This window comes from Brachyhypopomus gauderio, unplaced genomic scaffold (assembly GCF_052324685.1).
Source record: "Brachyhypopomus gauderio isolate BG-103 unplaced genomic scaffold, BGAUD_0.2 sc132, whole genome shotgun sequence".
NCBI classification, from domain to species: Eukaryota; Metazoa; Chordata; class Actinopteri; order Gymnotiformes; family Hypopomidae; genus Brachyhypopomus; species Brachyhypopomus gauderio.
The window spans coordinates 335,088-352,005 of NW_027506953.1; the positions used below are offsets into that span (position 1 = coordinate 335,088).

Genomic DNA, 16,918 nt, shown 5'->3' on the forward strand with positions numbered 1-16,918 from the left:
GCTTCCATGACGAGTGCCTCTGTGCTCCAGTCCTGCCTTGTCCAGCCGCTGGTAGGGCTGTCTTACACCACCCACCTCCACCGTTTGGATATACTCTGGGCTTATCCTAACATGGCATCATCTCTCTTTCCCTCCTCCCAGTTGGCAGACAGCCTGGGTGTTGGATCAGCCACATGGTGCACAGCTTCTGGGGGTAAAAGTAGGGATAGTTTGGGTGTTGAGATCGGTGGTAGTGATGCGTAGAGGTGTTCTTGGGTCTAAATTCTACAAATAAACTATAAATAAATAATTTCAGATGATGTTTCGATGAAAACAGCAAGCTACTACTCTTGTAGACATGTTTTTGAAAGGCACTATTTGCCTTTTTTGGTGACTTTATGTAGGTCTAATTATTTCTTTGTAAACCTTATTAAACATTATGCATGTTACACATTACAGGACCTATAGGCAGAACAAACTTTTTCCTCATATGGAAACTGAAAGCAAAAGTTTGTTGGCCGGATACAAACTACGCCTGTAGCCTACTGAAGTACCACGCGACAGCCTGTAGATTCAAGATCATATTTATAAGACCCGTTGTTTCTTAGTGTGTTGTGGGTTAAACGTCGGTTTTGCGTTACTGACTGGGAGAGTCGTTACGTCTGGTATATTTGTAGGTTGCGCCTTTTCCTGGGGTTCTTCCTGGGCTTTCCTGTTTGCGCATTCTTTAGTTAACGGTTTTCAACATGATTTTCTGTACACGTTGGATACAGTGCTGTGTCACATATTTTATTTTCACAGGTAAGGTTTAAAATCCTACTCATCGTTTACTGTATTTTAACATGTACACGTAGGGAGTATAGTAACTAGTAACTAACTTGCTGTTTCAAATTTGCCCACCCACCCGTGGGCCAAAAATTTATATTGGTGGTATGTCTACGTCTGAATCAGATCCAAATCTTACCCTTTCTATTTTCCTAGTGAGTTATTTCTCAGATGAACCTAAAAAAACCGGAACAAGGGAAATAGGCTGTAAGTTTTGTGTTCAAATTAGTTAAAGGAAGATGTTCACGAAAGGGTTAACAGTAGAGGCTGAATGATAGCATCAAACTTGGAGAGAGTCGCGCTCTTAAAATATTTGTCCATACAGCAAAACGGCAAACGTTAGTTTACAAGTTTTCCAAATAATAACAAACATTTGTACCATTGATGTGGTCTTTAATTCAAACAGATCGTTGCTTCATAAATTCCCAGTTTTGGTGAGTCCCTTAGTAAACACAGTCATGTAGCAGGTACTTTGCTTATCAGTGCCATCAACATACCCTTTGCCCTCTCCCCCTGACCTTTTCTTCTCGGGAGATCCCAAACACCATCTTAAGGGCCGTTCATTTACCATTTACACATTGTAAAACAAAATAAATAAATATTTATTTATTTAGTTAAGTGTGTGTATATTGTATAATAAACACTGAAGATTATGTACGTTTACGTGCACACACACACACACACACACACACACACACACATATATATATATATATATATATATATATATATATATATATATATATATATATATATATATATATACAAATATTTTTCACTATATGTGTGTTTTAACTGAGCTAAGCTTTATGTAGAAAGCTTTATGTTGGTTTTCGTTTCTTTATCCTGTTCACTCACTGAGTAGCACATTTACCAGTGGTGTAGGCCTATTTCCCCAGGTGTCCAATCATATTTGCAAATGTCTCGTCAGTCAGCGTTTAGCATTTCTAAGCAAGATAAAGTTAATGAATGCTGCGTTTGCTTAGCTAGGTAACCAGTTCGCCCAATGTGGCCAAGGTAGCAAACATAGTGTACAAATCACCAGAGAAATCAATTCACTTTGATGCTTGTTTACTGCCGAGTATAAATACAATGAAAAATGCGGAAATCATTTGTTCACTTTTTAATTTCTTCCATTTCCTTCCTGAATGTTGTGGGTGCGTCATGCTGTTTGAATGGCTATGTGCTAATAGACTTATACGGGCATGCTCACTCAAGTTGTAAATTCAGCATTACTGGTTAACTCATCCAGTCATTTTTTTAAGCATGCATGATTGACATGGTTTTGACTACAGTTGCAGTTTTCTGGACTGAGACTGATGTCATTCCTGTTGTCTGTAGGTTTTAACCTTTCATAATTTCTTTATTTAAATGTCAGTGTGTGGTATTTTCCCAACTACCTCATTCTGTGGATTTCTCACTCACTTAGAAGGCCACATTACTACTGCTGTGTTTCCACACCACAACTGTTCTAATCTTGTCTGGTTGGTTCACTAAAACTTGCTCACATACCTGGATCTGGACATCCCAGTCTACTCACATTTGGGATTTGGGACTTGGTATTGAGCTCATACATTGTGTGTGCTTGTGTTTTATTTTTTGTGCTTCTGGTTTAGCCTGCTGTCTTTTTTAAACATGGTATCCACATCCCTTTTCTGTTTAAAGTGAACTTTTCAGCTTTTCAGGGGTCATTGTTTGGATGTACAAAATCCCCCCCCCCCCATTGTAGACAGTGAATTTAACAGTTTTTGCTCCCTTTCCCAATGTAGTATAAAGTGTCCAGAGAATGTACAACACATTAAACAAAGTCTGGGCAATCTTAGCTTTACTGGACAATACGTTGTTTTTATTTTGAGCAACTTTAAAAATTATTCTACCTGCGCAAGTTCAAGCACCTGTTTGTGATGTTTCGAAAATATGCATGTGATATTTAAATATATGCACATGTCTTGGTTAATAATTTTTTTTATTGTTTTTAAATGTTTCCTAGCTGTTGGTGGTTTCCTTGTGCTCACACCTCCTAGCCTGGTGGTAGAATATGGGGGTCCAGCCTCAGCAGTGTGTTCCACTAATATGACCATCCAGTCTATGGCCTGGGAGGCCTCACAGGGGGCGGTGGACATCACACCTGGAGCCCAGCAGCTCACCTGGAACGTGTCAAGCCTTACGCATTGGGATATTAAACCGCTGTGTTTCGTCAATAAGGACATACAAGGGAACCAGGAAAGACAGTATCTCCCAGTTATCGTTTACAGTAAGTTATCGTCTTGTATACTTGGTTCTGAGTACGCACACTTAAATATACCATAAACATAAACAAGACACGTGTGCAACACATAACTTTAACGAGACGAGAGACGGGACACGAGTGACACTGGCGAACACACCAGTGCACACACAAACACAGGCGCATGCAGATACAGACGAACATGCACATAGACACACCTGAGGGAGGAGCCAGGCTTGCAGCGTGACATACGTCACATTCAGGCATACATGGTGTTTCTTGGGAAAATTCATTATATGGCCATCTTTCATATCATGAGCAATTGTGTATTTGCATAGCCATGCAGAGCCTGGGACTGACATTGGCCCTAAACAGACCTATATAAACATTAGGTACATATGTTTCTCCATAGGGGACACCAGGAGTCTCAAACTTTCTTGCACTTCCAAATTATCACAGAGAAATCATTGCCCCTTTAATGGAGAACATTAAATTGCATGAACTGAAACAACCCCCAACACAGAACAGAAGTATCTTTAAAATGTGGTTCAGTGAAAACACATCAACATTGAATGGATTCCAGTTAGACATGCTTTCATTTATTGTTTGTTAATGTCTTTCACACGATTGTCAGGAAATATATACTGAACCTTATCTCTGCTGTTTTACATCTTTTATCTCTGAGGGGAATTTGTATGGAAATGCATGTTTGACAGATTCAGGTTTAACTTGGGTGTCATGCCTCATGAATAACAAGGACAGCCTTTGTTTGGCCATTTATACTCAGCACTTCAGTTTAATCCCTGTTGGCCTCAAGGTTTTTGTAAATACCAGGTCACTTATGTATACTTACGTATTCTACAGGCCACTGTCTCATTGGACTGCTAGTTCAAAGAAGGCTGGAGACCTGCAGTTAAAATGAAATGAAATGTGCCATATTTTGTCAATTGTGATTTTTACACCCCAATCGAAATTTGTCCTCCGCTTTTAACCCATCTGTGCAGTCAGAACACACAAACTAGTGATTACTAGGGGGCTGTGGATCACACGTGCCCAGAGCGGTGGGCAGCCCTAGCCCGGCGCCCGGGGAGCAGTTGGGGTTAGGTGCCTTGCTCAAGGGCACCTCAGTCATGGCCTGTCTGGGAATCGAACCCACAACCCTCCGGTCACAAGACCAGTTCCCTAACCGCCAGGCCATGACTGCCCCTAAAATGATGATAACCAAACCAGTGGGATGAAACTGAGCTGAGTCACATGTCAGAGTCACATGGTGTGATATACATGTCAGAGTCACATGTCAGAGTCACCATGTCAGAGTCATGTCATACATGTCAGAGTCACCATATCAGAGTCACATGGTGTGATATACATGTCAGAGTCACCATATCAGAGTCACATGGTGTGATATACATGTCAGAGTCACCATGTCAGAGTCACATGGTGTGATATACATGTCAGAGTCACCATATCAGAGTCACAGGGTGTGATATACAGATCACTGTGCTGTAATAACATAATGGATGTAAAGTAGTGAACAACGAGTGCACTTATAAACACTGATGTATTGTTATCCATTAGCATTGCTTCAGTTAATTAATTGAAAATCAATAATTCTCAGTTTTCATCTGCGGTGCTTTGTAGTCACAAGAACTATACTTTTTTACTCATCAGAGAAACCAGACAATGTGTCCATCAGTTTGGTGAATACCACAGGACCAGTAGTTGAAGGGGGAAGCTACCAGCTCAAATGTGACATCCAGAACGTCACTCCTGTTCACAGCGTTATTGTGAACTGGTATAAAGGACGGACTCTAGTGAAGACAGACAATGAACCCAGTAGAGAAACCGTCAAGGCACCAGGGAACAAGAACGTCAGCCTCCTGATCAGCCCTAACAGAGCTGATGATGGAGCGCAGTACAGCTGTGAAGCAGTGCTGGACCTGGGAGCAGAAGGTCTTCATCCTCCTCAGAGAAGATCATCGGGACCCGTCAGCATTCCTGTGCACTGTAAGGTCTTATTTAAACAAGCTAGTTAACAGGGCTGTTCTAAAACTATTGAAACACCTGTGTGAAACCCTGCTGCATGTGAAACACCTGTGTGAAACCCTGCTGCATGTGAAACAGCATCCCATGTGAAAATAGCTCATTAGACCATAAGAAGTTTTAGTATTCTGACTGTGCAGTTCTTGCAACAGCAATAATTAGTAAAATAGCAGATTGTTTATTAGAATATCTAGTCTGTCAATATTCTGAAGACTAAAACTAAACTTTATTGAAGAGGTATTTTATGCTGTAGTAAGTGACTGTTTGATCTGAGAACGTCACACCTGCTTTATCACATCTACGGGAAGTGTCAAATGTTTTCAAGTGCATCTCTGCTTTCTTTAGACAGCCCACGGTTTTCCAGTAATGTGGAGTTCATTGAGCAGAACTGTCAACAGGTCACGTTAAACTGTACCGTGACTGCAAACCCTCCTCCAAAATACACATGGAAATCTCCCCAACTGAAGTCAGAACCTGTGAATCCAGTGCTCACTCTTCCTCATCCAAGTTCAGGAAACTACACCTGCAAAGCCTGGAATGCACATGGCTATGAATACAAGTTGTTCATCATCACAAACAGCCCTGACTGTGAGTTTTATTTCTATCATAGAAAAATATGAGAGTTCATCAATTCTTATTCTGTTTAGTCCTCTGAATCTGTTTGTTTTTGTATCACAGAGATAGAAATGTTTAATTTAATTTAATTTAATTATATAATAATTATGGTAACTTCTTTAAAGTAAAATTTAAATATCCATGTAGAAATCATCATCATAATGTGTCATACTAGTTATTCTTTCACTATTGTGAATGTGCAAATCAAGGTTTGCTTTCAGTTGGTACACTATTTACATTTTGGGTTGCTTGTGTTTACAGTATACTTGTGTTTTGTTAGTTTTCCTTCAATGTCTTTCTTTGCTTGCAGGTCGCAGATGGACTGTGCTCTGGATTATAATCGGGATCATTGCAGTCATTGCTGTGTTGGTTTGTGGTTTTCTATGTGTAAAGTACTCGGCTAAACTGAGGACTTATGTTGCTATCTTCTAGAACCTGTACCTGAAACATACCAGCAATGTGACTTTTATGTATTTAATTTTGTTTGATTATTTAGGGTTATTGCTTTTTTTAAAGGTTAAAAACTGTTTTGATTGTATGTTATTGTTTTATTTTGTAAATGTGAACCCTTTTAAGGTTCATGTCAAAGCTGCTCACCAGGGGTCTTGAGACACACAGTCAGGGCCTGACCAGCTCACGGTCAGATCAGAAAGGCCTAATTACTCTTGGAGAGTGTGAAATCCTACATGAATAGTAAGTGATGTTCATTTTGGAGAGGCTTCTGCATTTCTTATATGTACATTACATCTCACAAGAACGTAACAATCAAACACTGTGCTATCAGGATTCTGGAACGGTTCTTGAACATGAAGGTTAAACCCTGTATCATTATTGTTTAAATTATATGTAACCCATGTGTTTTGTATTGATGTATAAAAGAATTTGTCATATTTATGTTTTCCCATGTTATTCACTTATTGTGACGGGCGGGGGTGAGCAACTTAAAAAGGAAGCGTTCACGTCAAGTCTCAGGGAAAAAGGATGGTTTAATAGAAAGTGCACAAACCAAAAACCCGTGCAGTAGTTCCAAATCAAGGATATAATGACCAGCGGTCAACTGGTACAAAGACAAGACATATATAGGCAAACAAACGACCCTCAGGTGAGACGGATCACGGGCTCCGCCCACCTGAGGGACACACACTACGCAACAAAACAACAACAACAACAGCCACTGTGGACGGTAGGCGACCGGTAGGGGGCCGCCTCACCGTGACAGTAGCAAATACGTCTGGTATGACATAACTGAAGCACAGGAACACTAGTGGTATGATGCCGGACACACTCTCCAGAACACAGCTCACACAGGGCAGGGGTGACCTGAAGTGTGTGTCTGTTCTCACTTTCATTTCCGTCAGTGAGTTATCACTGTGAGTTTCATTCGGGCTTATAAATGTTCAGAGTTATAAAAGAGTTGAGTCTCCTCCAAATCATTCAGCAAATGTTGGCCAGACCACTGCAAGGACGTTTTGAATTCTGTTCAACCTTATTGGAACTCCAGAGTTCTGTTAGCTGTGTTGGATGGTGTGGTGTACAAATGGCTACGTGTGGAGGTCCTACCTTCACTGTGTAGTCCTACATTAGGGCTCATACTTCAGTCTCCCCGTGGCATGGTGAAGATTAAACAGTGCAGTACTGTGCAGACCAGGAATGAGAGCTGAGATTGAAGCTGTAAGTCATCACTGTTCCAGGGTGCAGACTTTCAGAACAGGTTCCCCAAACCACCACATAAACCGACAATGACCCAACGGCCATTTGAGGAAGTTGCTTCTGATCTATTTAAAGAACTGCATCTCAACCCTGGATAACTACTCAGATTATGTTCAAGCGGAAGTGCATTAGGACCACAGGGACTCTAGAGACTCATTATTAACACTTATGGCATTAGTAACACTCTGAGGACAGACAACGGTCTGTGAGGAGTTTAAGCAGTTCTGCAGTGCATATGATGTGAGGCATAAAGTGTCCTCACCACATACTCCATGTCCTCAGAACACGCAGCAGAGATGAGAAGCTGTAGAAGACCCAGACCAGCATGGCTCTACCACCAAACAGCAGCCCTCAAGCTAGTAGGCCTCTCCCTGGCCCAACTGCTAATGGGCAGACAGCCTCGCTATAAATGACCCGCGGAGCATGCACTTCTAAGACCTACAGACTATGATCCCTTCAAAGTCAAGAAACTGCTAGACAAATGCAAGGCCACTCAGAAACTGTAATATAATTATAATCGTGCAGCTGGTTCAGGAGCTTCCCTAAAGGGATGAGGTCAGAGCGGCTACTTATCCAGGCTGTGGCAGATGGAGTCCAGGCTGTAATCCAGGCACAGACGCTGTAATCCAGGCACAAAGACAGTGTAATTTAGGTACAAAGACACTGTAATCCAGGCACAAGGACATTGTAATCCAAGTACAAAGACACTGTAATCCAGGCACAAAGACACTGTAATCCAGGTACAAAGACATTGTAATCCAAGTACAAAGACACTGTAATCCAGGCACAAAGACACTGTAATCCAGGCACGAAGACATTGTAATCCAAGTACAAAGACACTGTAATCCAGGCACAAAGACACTAATCCAGGCACGAAGACATTGTAATCCAAGTACAAAGACACTGTAATCCAGGCACAAAGACACTGTAATCCAGGCACACACGTTCCTCGAGCTCCTACATGGAAGAATGTACATGCAAAATATTCATAGTTAATAATCAGCCCCTTCAAGCCAGCACAGCAATGCCAACAAATCACCCCGCGTTAAGTGTGCTGAGATTCAGGCAGATCCTCTAGAGTGACTAACTGAAAGGGATTTACAGCCTCTTGCTTCTGCAGATCGATCACAAACATTTGTCAAGATTCCAAGTCTAAGTCAGGCACAGACCAAACACCACCAGACATGGCAGAGTTCTTAAATGTCCAGAGAACCTGAATCTGAAGGACTAAAGGCAGAGCCAGAGTGGCAAATCGGGAGATTCGGGAGGATTCCCGGTGGGCTGGCTCATGTCAATCTCTAGTTTGGGCAGATTGGGAGGGAAAAATAAGTCTGGGCCGGATTTGGGCATGAAACTTCGGGGCTGAAAAAGTGGCCCACTCCGGCCCTGACTAAAGGACTATATAGTCAGAAGCAGGTGTGGTAAAGACAGGTGTGTGGATATTCCAGTTATCCTGTACACCATGCCAATGATTTTTACAGTGACAAAATTAATTAGATAATGGACAAAATAAACTACTTAAAGGGCACAACAGTCTTCACTCAAGAACAGCTGATAATACAGGCTTATCTTTATCTATTACATTACACAAACATATCTTTATCTATGCCCGCTGGCTTTAAAGTATCTTCATTATGCAAACCAAAAGATGTTATGTACTTAACCTATAGCATATAAACCAACGTTTAAAGATTAACAAAGCAGTTTAAAGATTAACAAAGCAGCAGCATACACAGCACTTAATACAGATATATTTGTATTAGCAATTCACGCCGTAAAACTTAAAAATTCTGTTTCAACCAGCTGTACAGGCAGGTGACCTACAATTAAATATTGCAGCCAATAACGCTAATAGAGCAAAAACAAAACACATCTTTGTACTATAGACCATCTCAGTAGAGTTCTACCCAGGTACCATGCTTGGTGAAACTATTTAAACCCTTCATTAAACCGGTTTGGGGGCGTACACAGGACATATCGATGTGGTACTACGTCAAAAAGGTTGTTTATCACTCAAGAATATCAATCTTGAAAATGTAGGTGGCGGTTAACATGGAGTTGGCTGATGGACTGCTTCATAACATGCTGATGACTAATTATAGGCTTGTATGCAGGACTTTGTCTTAAGACCTAGAGAAGAATAAATTGCATATGCAGGAGAATGTCTAAAGTCAGTGGAGCAGTATTGCGTGGTTGCTGTCAGATCTTGAGCCGTGGGTTTGTATCTTGGGTGGAGGTCCCATGTTGTCCCGTTGAGGGTTTCTTCTTCCCACAGTCCAAAAACATGGAGACAAGGTCAAAGATTAGCTGCCGTAAAAACTGTCCATGTGTGATTGTATGCCTGCAGTCCCTCAGGGGGCTGTGGTTTGTGGTTGAGAGTACGGTCTGTGTGTTCCTGGAATATGATCAAAGATGTGTAATGATCGTAAAGCGCCATGGGCACTGAGAAATGCGCTCATTCATTCATTCATATTACAGTTTGGCGCGTCTGCACCTATTCGACACACAACATATAAACCAGATCTTCTTCGACATAGGGGCATTTTAAAACAAATATACCGATGCAACGATACACGAAAACGATACGTGTTTTCGCATGAAGGCCACTATTATTTATTTTTAGAAAAACGTGATAGTATGGCTGGGTCACACGCATGAACGGCTATGCGGGTTTCATTAGTCAGCATACTGTCACATAACGTGAACTTTGCAAAAACCTCTGATTCATTCTGATTTCGATTTTCCCGATATTGCTTAATATAATAGTATTATATTAAGCCCCCCCCCCGTCAACAACTTTCGTTCGGGGGGCGCCGATAGTATGTTTGCATACACCTCAGAAAGTAAGTAATTGCCCCCCGCCCCCCTGATAGTAAGTATAGAGGAGGGAGCCCGTGAGTCCCCGTTGAGTGTGGGCGCGGTCATACGTTCACTGTAGGTTTCACTTCCAGGGGTTTTCCGAGGATTGATTTGGCTCTTTGTATTGAGCTGTTTACAGCGGGATGTTGTTTTTTGGAAACAGTTTTCGATCTGAACAGTGTTCCAATATGTATCTCCATATGTATCTATACGTTTCAGCCTATTTTATGCTCACAGGTAGGACTCGGTATCCTCATAATTTAATCTCGGTTGTAAACTTTTATATAATCTTTTTTGTGTTTTGCATGCACGTAAACAAACTAAGCTAGCTACGTATTTTCATTATTCAGTAGGTTTTAAACCAGTCCATTATTATATGTATATCATTATATGTAACTTAGGCTCGTAACTCTGAGATTTACTTGAATGTTCTCTAGTGATCGTAAGATTAGACAGTTTGACTGCGAGTGATTTTGCTTTCGATACAGCCTACAGCCGCTGAAGTTTACTGAATGAATTACACAGCTCATTTTTGACTAAAAGAGTTGTAGGCCAAATAAACTACGAGTGAACGTGTAATGTAGGTTAATAACGCTAAATGTTGTGGTATGTGATATTGGTGCTTGGCTACCGAAACAGGCGTGTACCGAGCCTCTCCAGAGTGGGTTTGTCCTGGCATGTCATGGCACGTAGTATCGTTTTAATCCGACACAAGGGCGTGGGCGCTGTAGAGGAAGAGCTGAACATGGATTCGAGAATGAATTGGTGGTTTAATAATGTGCACAAGACTTGGAGTCTGAAGTATGGATTCTTTTTAAGTGGTAAAACGTTTTTTTCCTCTGAAACTTTTTTTTTCCTAGCTGTTGGTGGTGTCCTCGTGCTCACACCTCCTAGACTGGTGGTAGAATATGGGGGTCCAGCCTCAGCAGTGTGTTCCACTAATATGACCATCCAGTCTATGGCCTGGGAGGCCTCACAGGGGTCGGTGGACATCACACCTAGAGCCCAGCAGCTCACCTGGAACGTGTCAAGCCTTACGCATTGGGATATTAAACCGCTGTGTTTCGTCATTAAGGACATACAAGGGACCCAGGAAAGACAGTATCTCCCAGTTATCGTTTACAGTAAGTTATCGGCTTTAATCTCACTCTTTCTTTATAGATGGCTATTTTCATTTAACTTTATTCAGTTGTGTTTGTAACCGTAGGTAATAAACTTTGTTATTCTCATTTATTTAATGTGAAACAATGTGTATTGCTACTGTGTATGAAGTGCTTTATAAGAAAACATGCCTTGTCTAAAAAAAAGAAAGAGAAAAGACGTGAGATCTTGGAGAGTGATGGCGAGAATACTTATTATTAACTAGAATTTTTAAATTAACAGAGTATCCAGACAATGTGTCCATCAGTTTGGTGAACCACACAGGACCAGTAGTTGAATGGGGAAGCTACCAGCTCAAATGTGACATCCAGAACGTCGCTCCTGTTCACAGCGTTAAAGTACACTGGTATAGAGGAGGGACTCTAGTGAAGATATACAATCAACCCAGTAGAGAAACCGTCAAGGAACCACAGAACACGAATGACAGCCTCCTGATCAACCCTAACAGAGCTGATGATGGAGTGCAGTACAGCTGTGAAGCAGTGCTGAACCTGGGAGCAGAAGGTTTTCACCCTTTTCAGAGAAGAAGTTTATCGGGACCCCTCAGAATTCCTGTGCACTGTAAGGTCTTATTTAAATCACCATTATTGAACATGATAGTTCCAAGCTGACATGACTGAACTGACCTTATAATGCCCTTTTATAGGCTATGGATCTCATTTAAATCCACATATGTAAAAGTGACTGCCATGCAAATGAATATACAGCAATTTCAGTATATTAAGTTTTTTAAAACAATAGTTGGTTGTTTAGTAGATTGTGTAGTTTTTACATATTTTAACATTTTATTTATTTTTTAACTGACATCAAATTTCATCATGTTAAAACTGTCAGAGGTGTGGATTAGAGGTCCATCACAGCTCCGTGTGTGTTACAGAATGATCATGTCTGATTTTAAGTAATGCAAATAAAAATACTGTATTCAGCCCGGATTACTTAGTCCTCTAGTGCACTAGTGTTGAATTAGTGAAGTGTGTCTCTCTTCTCCAGACAAGCCACTGTTCCCACATCACCAGGAGACAGTAGTGGACACGGGTGACGCATTCACCTTAAACTGCACCGTGAGGGCAAATCCCCCAGCACGCTACTCCTGGACCTCAGCACACCTGAGACACGCTGAGAGCTCAGCAGTCATCACTCTTCATTCTTCAGGCTTGGGAAACTACACTTGCACAGCCTCAAACAAGTATGGCAGTGACCGCAAAGTGTTCACAGTCACGAAAAAACGTGAGTAGAAACTTTAGAATCGTGAGTAGAAAGTGCTTAGCTAAAGCACTAGTGCTGTTCCTGAAGCAGACGGTGAATAGCAGCGTTAGTTCATGCTTACGGTCGTAGATTCACCCACTTGAGTTCATTCATACTCGTTTATTCATTTACCATCACATGCTAATAAAGCATATATGCTATATATGCTATATGCTATGCATACATGTTATAAGTAAAGACTTGAGATTTGTAATGTTTGTTTTGGATGCCCTATTTTTTTTACTTTTTTAATCAGTAGATTAAAGAATTTCAGCATGTAATGTCATTTTTACCCCCAGCTGGCCGTGTTGTCTTTTGGAGTATCCTGGGGACCGGCTTGGGCGTAGCTTTGGCACTGGTTGCAGGCTATGGAGCCTATGTATTGTTCATCAAAGAGAAGAGTCCTTCAAACTCAGTCATCTGATGATGGAATTGCTGTTTTTAGGGTTCTGTATTTATGTACTAGCACAATGGCTATCGCTAATCTGGTGTATTCTAAAGGAAGGGTGCCTATAACCGCATGAGTGTTTGTTTTTCATTTTTTATTTATACCTCTGGAAGATATGTTATTTTTAACCCAACATATAACTCAGCATATATTTTGATATCCATTTATTTAATCCTGAATGGCCTCAAACTCAGACTTTAGTGTTTTGGTTTCAGTGGTCCCTCAGCTCCATGGTGTGTTTGAGAAAAGCTTCCTGTGCCTTTTTGACACTTTGGTTTAACTGTATGTCGTGTATGCACTTTTTTAGTCAAGGTTTATCAGCTTCTTTCTTAATAGTATAGCCAGTATAGTTTTCATTAATCAGCGTGAGTGCTTGAAATCCTTGAAAATGCTTGAATTTTAAAGTTGCATTTTCCAGGTTTGAAAAGTGCAGGAAATTTGTCTAAAGTAAATGCTTGAAATTGTGACTGTATTTCTTTTCAAAACAATTATCTATCTGACTGAATAGTTCACTAGAAAAGGGTCCTAGGATGGACTCTACCACTGTTCACTAGATCTGCCTAGAAAAGCTTGTTCATGACCGATAGCTAGTAGCGTTCTAAAGCCTGAGCTGCAGGCGCAATAGACCGGGTCCACGATAGACCGGGTCCGCGATAGTCTGGGTCCCCAATAGACCGGGTCCGTGATAGACTGGGTCCGCGATAGACCGGTTGCTCGGTAGACCGGGTCCGTGGTAGGACTGTCCTGGATAAAGTCTTTCGTATCGGCCTATTGGTGACACAAATGGAACAGTCTAAGGAGGCCATTTGGTGACCTCATGAGAAATTTACTGCCTCTTGTAATTCTAGCACAATATTTGAGAGAACATGAAGATGTAAAGATTGTGTGTTCCGGTATTTGTGATCAGATGCAAAGCACTTTTGTAAGTCGCTCTGGATAAGAGCGTCTGCTAAATGTCGTAAATGTAAATGTATTTACCGGAGCAAATACTAACTGAGGTAGCATATATTAAGCTATCTTAATGTGCCATCAAGTTATACACATATCGTTGTGCTATTACCAAACAGGTACCATCTCTTTTAATGTGATAAAAATTGAATCCTTCATTTTGAATGTGTGTATTTGTATAAATATGTAATTTACTACAGCTGTAAGGTGCTGGAAAATATTGAAAATGGACCTTAAAAGTGCTTGAAAAGCATTTGAATTTGACCTTGGAACAGTTGTATGAACCCTGGTTAATGTAAAGATGGCTTTAGCCTGTGTGATTATCCAAGAATTCTTTCGTCACAAGCTAAATTCTGTGGTCTTTAAACATGTAATGTGTCTTCTGCCACACTAGGTGTATGTAAACTGTAAAACTGTAAAAAAATAAAATACCAGCAGCATTGTGAAGTGAAAAGAAGAACATGCAGATCAGAGATGGATGGATGCAGAGAAGGACTAACCCTGACTGTCTGGATATAGAGTTAGAGAGACACCTTCCTGCATTATTGAACTCAGACAGGACCATGCTTTTATGAACTCAGACAGGACCATGCTTTTATGAACTCAGACAGGACCATGCTTTTATGAACTCTGACAGGACCATGCTTTTATGAACTCAGACAGGACCATGCTTTTATGAACTCAGACAGGACCATGCGTTTATGAACTCAGACAGGACCATGCGTTCCGTTAACAGGGCTTAAAGGTCCCACTACCTCTCCAAGCATGGACTCAAGAGTTGTGTCCTGCAGACTGTTTAGAAAGAAAATGTTTCATGACGAAAACAATGTGGCAGTTCTCTGGTATTGTGAATCTATCGCACAGTGTACTCTGATGTGTGACACAGCAAAAGAGATCACACAGATGGTCCATTGTGCAACATACCGCGTTAAAGGAGGACGCTCACGGACAAAGAAAAAGGGCTTTAATGACGAGGGGGTCAGAAACAGTTTTAAGGCAATAGGTCTGAAACAGCAAACTCATCCGAAACACAATCCAAAAACCAGAGTAGACAAAGAGGCAAGAGAGGTTGTAATCCACATATCAACCCACAAAACAGACTTATCCAAAAAGCAGTAGAATAGGGACAAACACAGTTCAGCAATAGAACTGACAAACACTCATAAAGCACAAGGTGGATTGCCAATACTTCTCAAAGAGTTGTAGTGTAACAGTTCCTTAAATAGCAATGGCATAATGGGGTATAGGTGTGTTAGTACGCTGGTGATGTCGATCTCACTCATGGTTTGCTGGGAAGTGTAGTCCTGTGGTTTGGACTGTGTGACACATTGCAGGTGCAGCTGAAATACTGTATGGACCATCTGTGTGATGTCTTTTGCAGGCAGGTGTCTCTCTTACTCTTTATCCAGACAGTCAGGGATGGCCCTTGTCTGGATTCAAAAACCCCTTCTCTTTTCACAGTGTAGAGATGGCTTAAGTCGCACTAAACCCTGGGCTTATTTCACACTAAACCCTGGGCCCATGTCACACTAAACCCTGGGCTCATGTCACACTAAACCCTTAGGCTTGTGTCACACTAAACCCTTGGGCTCGTGTCACATTAAACCCCGGGGCTCGTGTCACATTAAACCCTTGGGCTCGTGTCACATTAAACCCTGGGCTCGTGTCACATTAAACCCTGGGCTCGTGTCACATTAAACCCTGGGCTCATGTCACATTAAACCCTGGGCTCATGTCACACTAAACCCTGGGCTCGTGTCACATTAAACCCTGGGCTCGTGTCACATTAAACCCTGGGCTCATGTCACATTAAACCCTGGGCTCGTGTCACATTAAACCCTGGGCTCGTGTCACATTAAACCCTGGGCTCGTGTCACATTAAACCCTTGGGCCGAGGGAGCCAAAGCTGCAATAGTGTGAATGACGCTTGTTTTTTTCAAGAAGGTGCAACAAGGGCATACTACTGATACCCCAGTATTGCTTCTAATACCCCAACTGATTTTGATGCAAATTGACAACATATCCATGTTTCCATCGATTTGGGGTTTGACTTTCTTCATTGACAGATATTTGATTGACAGTGATATTTGATGAAACTGTAACCTCCATCATGTGCATCTAATGCATTTTTCCAAAACCAAAAATGATCATAAGTTAAAATTGGAAGTGTTTGTCTGGTAAATTATGTAACTTACCGAAAGTGTTACTTGAAAGCTATAATGCTTCTTCATTGTGTTCTTGGTAATACTCCTTGGATTGTCCAAAGACTCATTATAGCTATATTATGTAAGACAGTATTGTCCGCCTTCCCCTGTTATGTTACAGCTGTATTATTTTGTCATTATGTACCTTTTCTCCAATGATGAGCCATATTATGATCTTTGAACATGACTTTAATATCTGTTCCCTCTTGATGTACAGCTGTGAGCTGAAGAACACTTGCATCTAGCAAGGTTAGCAGTTTTGGTTGCTCTCGTTATCTCCAGGTTGATCAGATCTTCTGTATCAAATTAACTTGCTAATACTACTAATATTAACTTCTGCTGCCTCCCACAAGTGACATAAATGGTACCACTGCAAGCAATGCAACACATGTCTTTATGAAATGGAACATGTGCATAATAAAAGAGGAGAGAGAGTGTGTGTGCTGTGTTTCTAAAATGGTGTCTTTTCTCTTTCTGCTACCTTAAACAAGACCGCTGAGTTTATATAATCCTGCCAAAAAAACTGTTTGTGTATTAGTAGAGAGCCTGTTGGCATAGCAACCTGGCTACACCATGGACTTTTAAGACAGTCTGCCAAATCACATCCTGTTCAATATAATCTCTGCAAATAGAAAGTTTTTAATACCGTTAACA

General features: G+C 41.2%; 1 protein-coding gene across 1 annotated transcript; it reads left to right on the forward strand.

The window, feature by feature from the left end:
• Positions 1–479: 479 nt before the first annotated feature.
• Positions 480–16,703, forward strand: LOC143499406 (vascular cell adhesion protein 1-like). The gene is made up of 8 exons (XM_076994037.1): positions 480–780; positions 2,795–3,058; positions 4,703–5,038; positions 5,420–5,662; positions 11,119–11,382; positions 11,642–11,980; positions 12,410–12,646; positions 12,964–16,703. Exons 1-8 carry the CDS (start codon positions 726–728, stop codon positions 13,086–13,088), a joined length of 1,863 nt encoding a protein of 620 aa, XP_076850152.1. The 5' UTR covers positions 480–725; the 3' UTR covers positions 13,089–16,703.
• Positions 16,704–16,918: the final 215 nt, after the last annotated feature.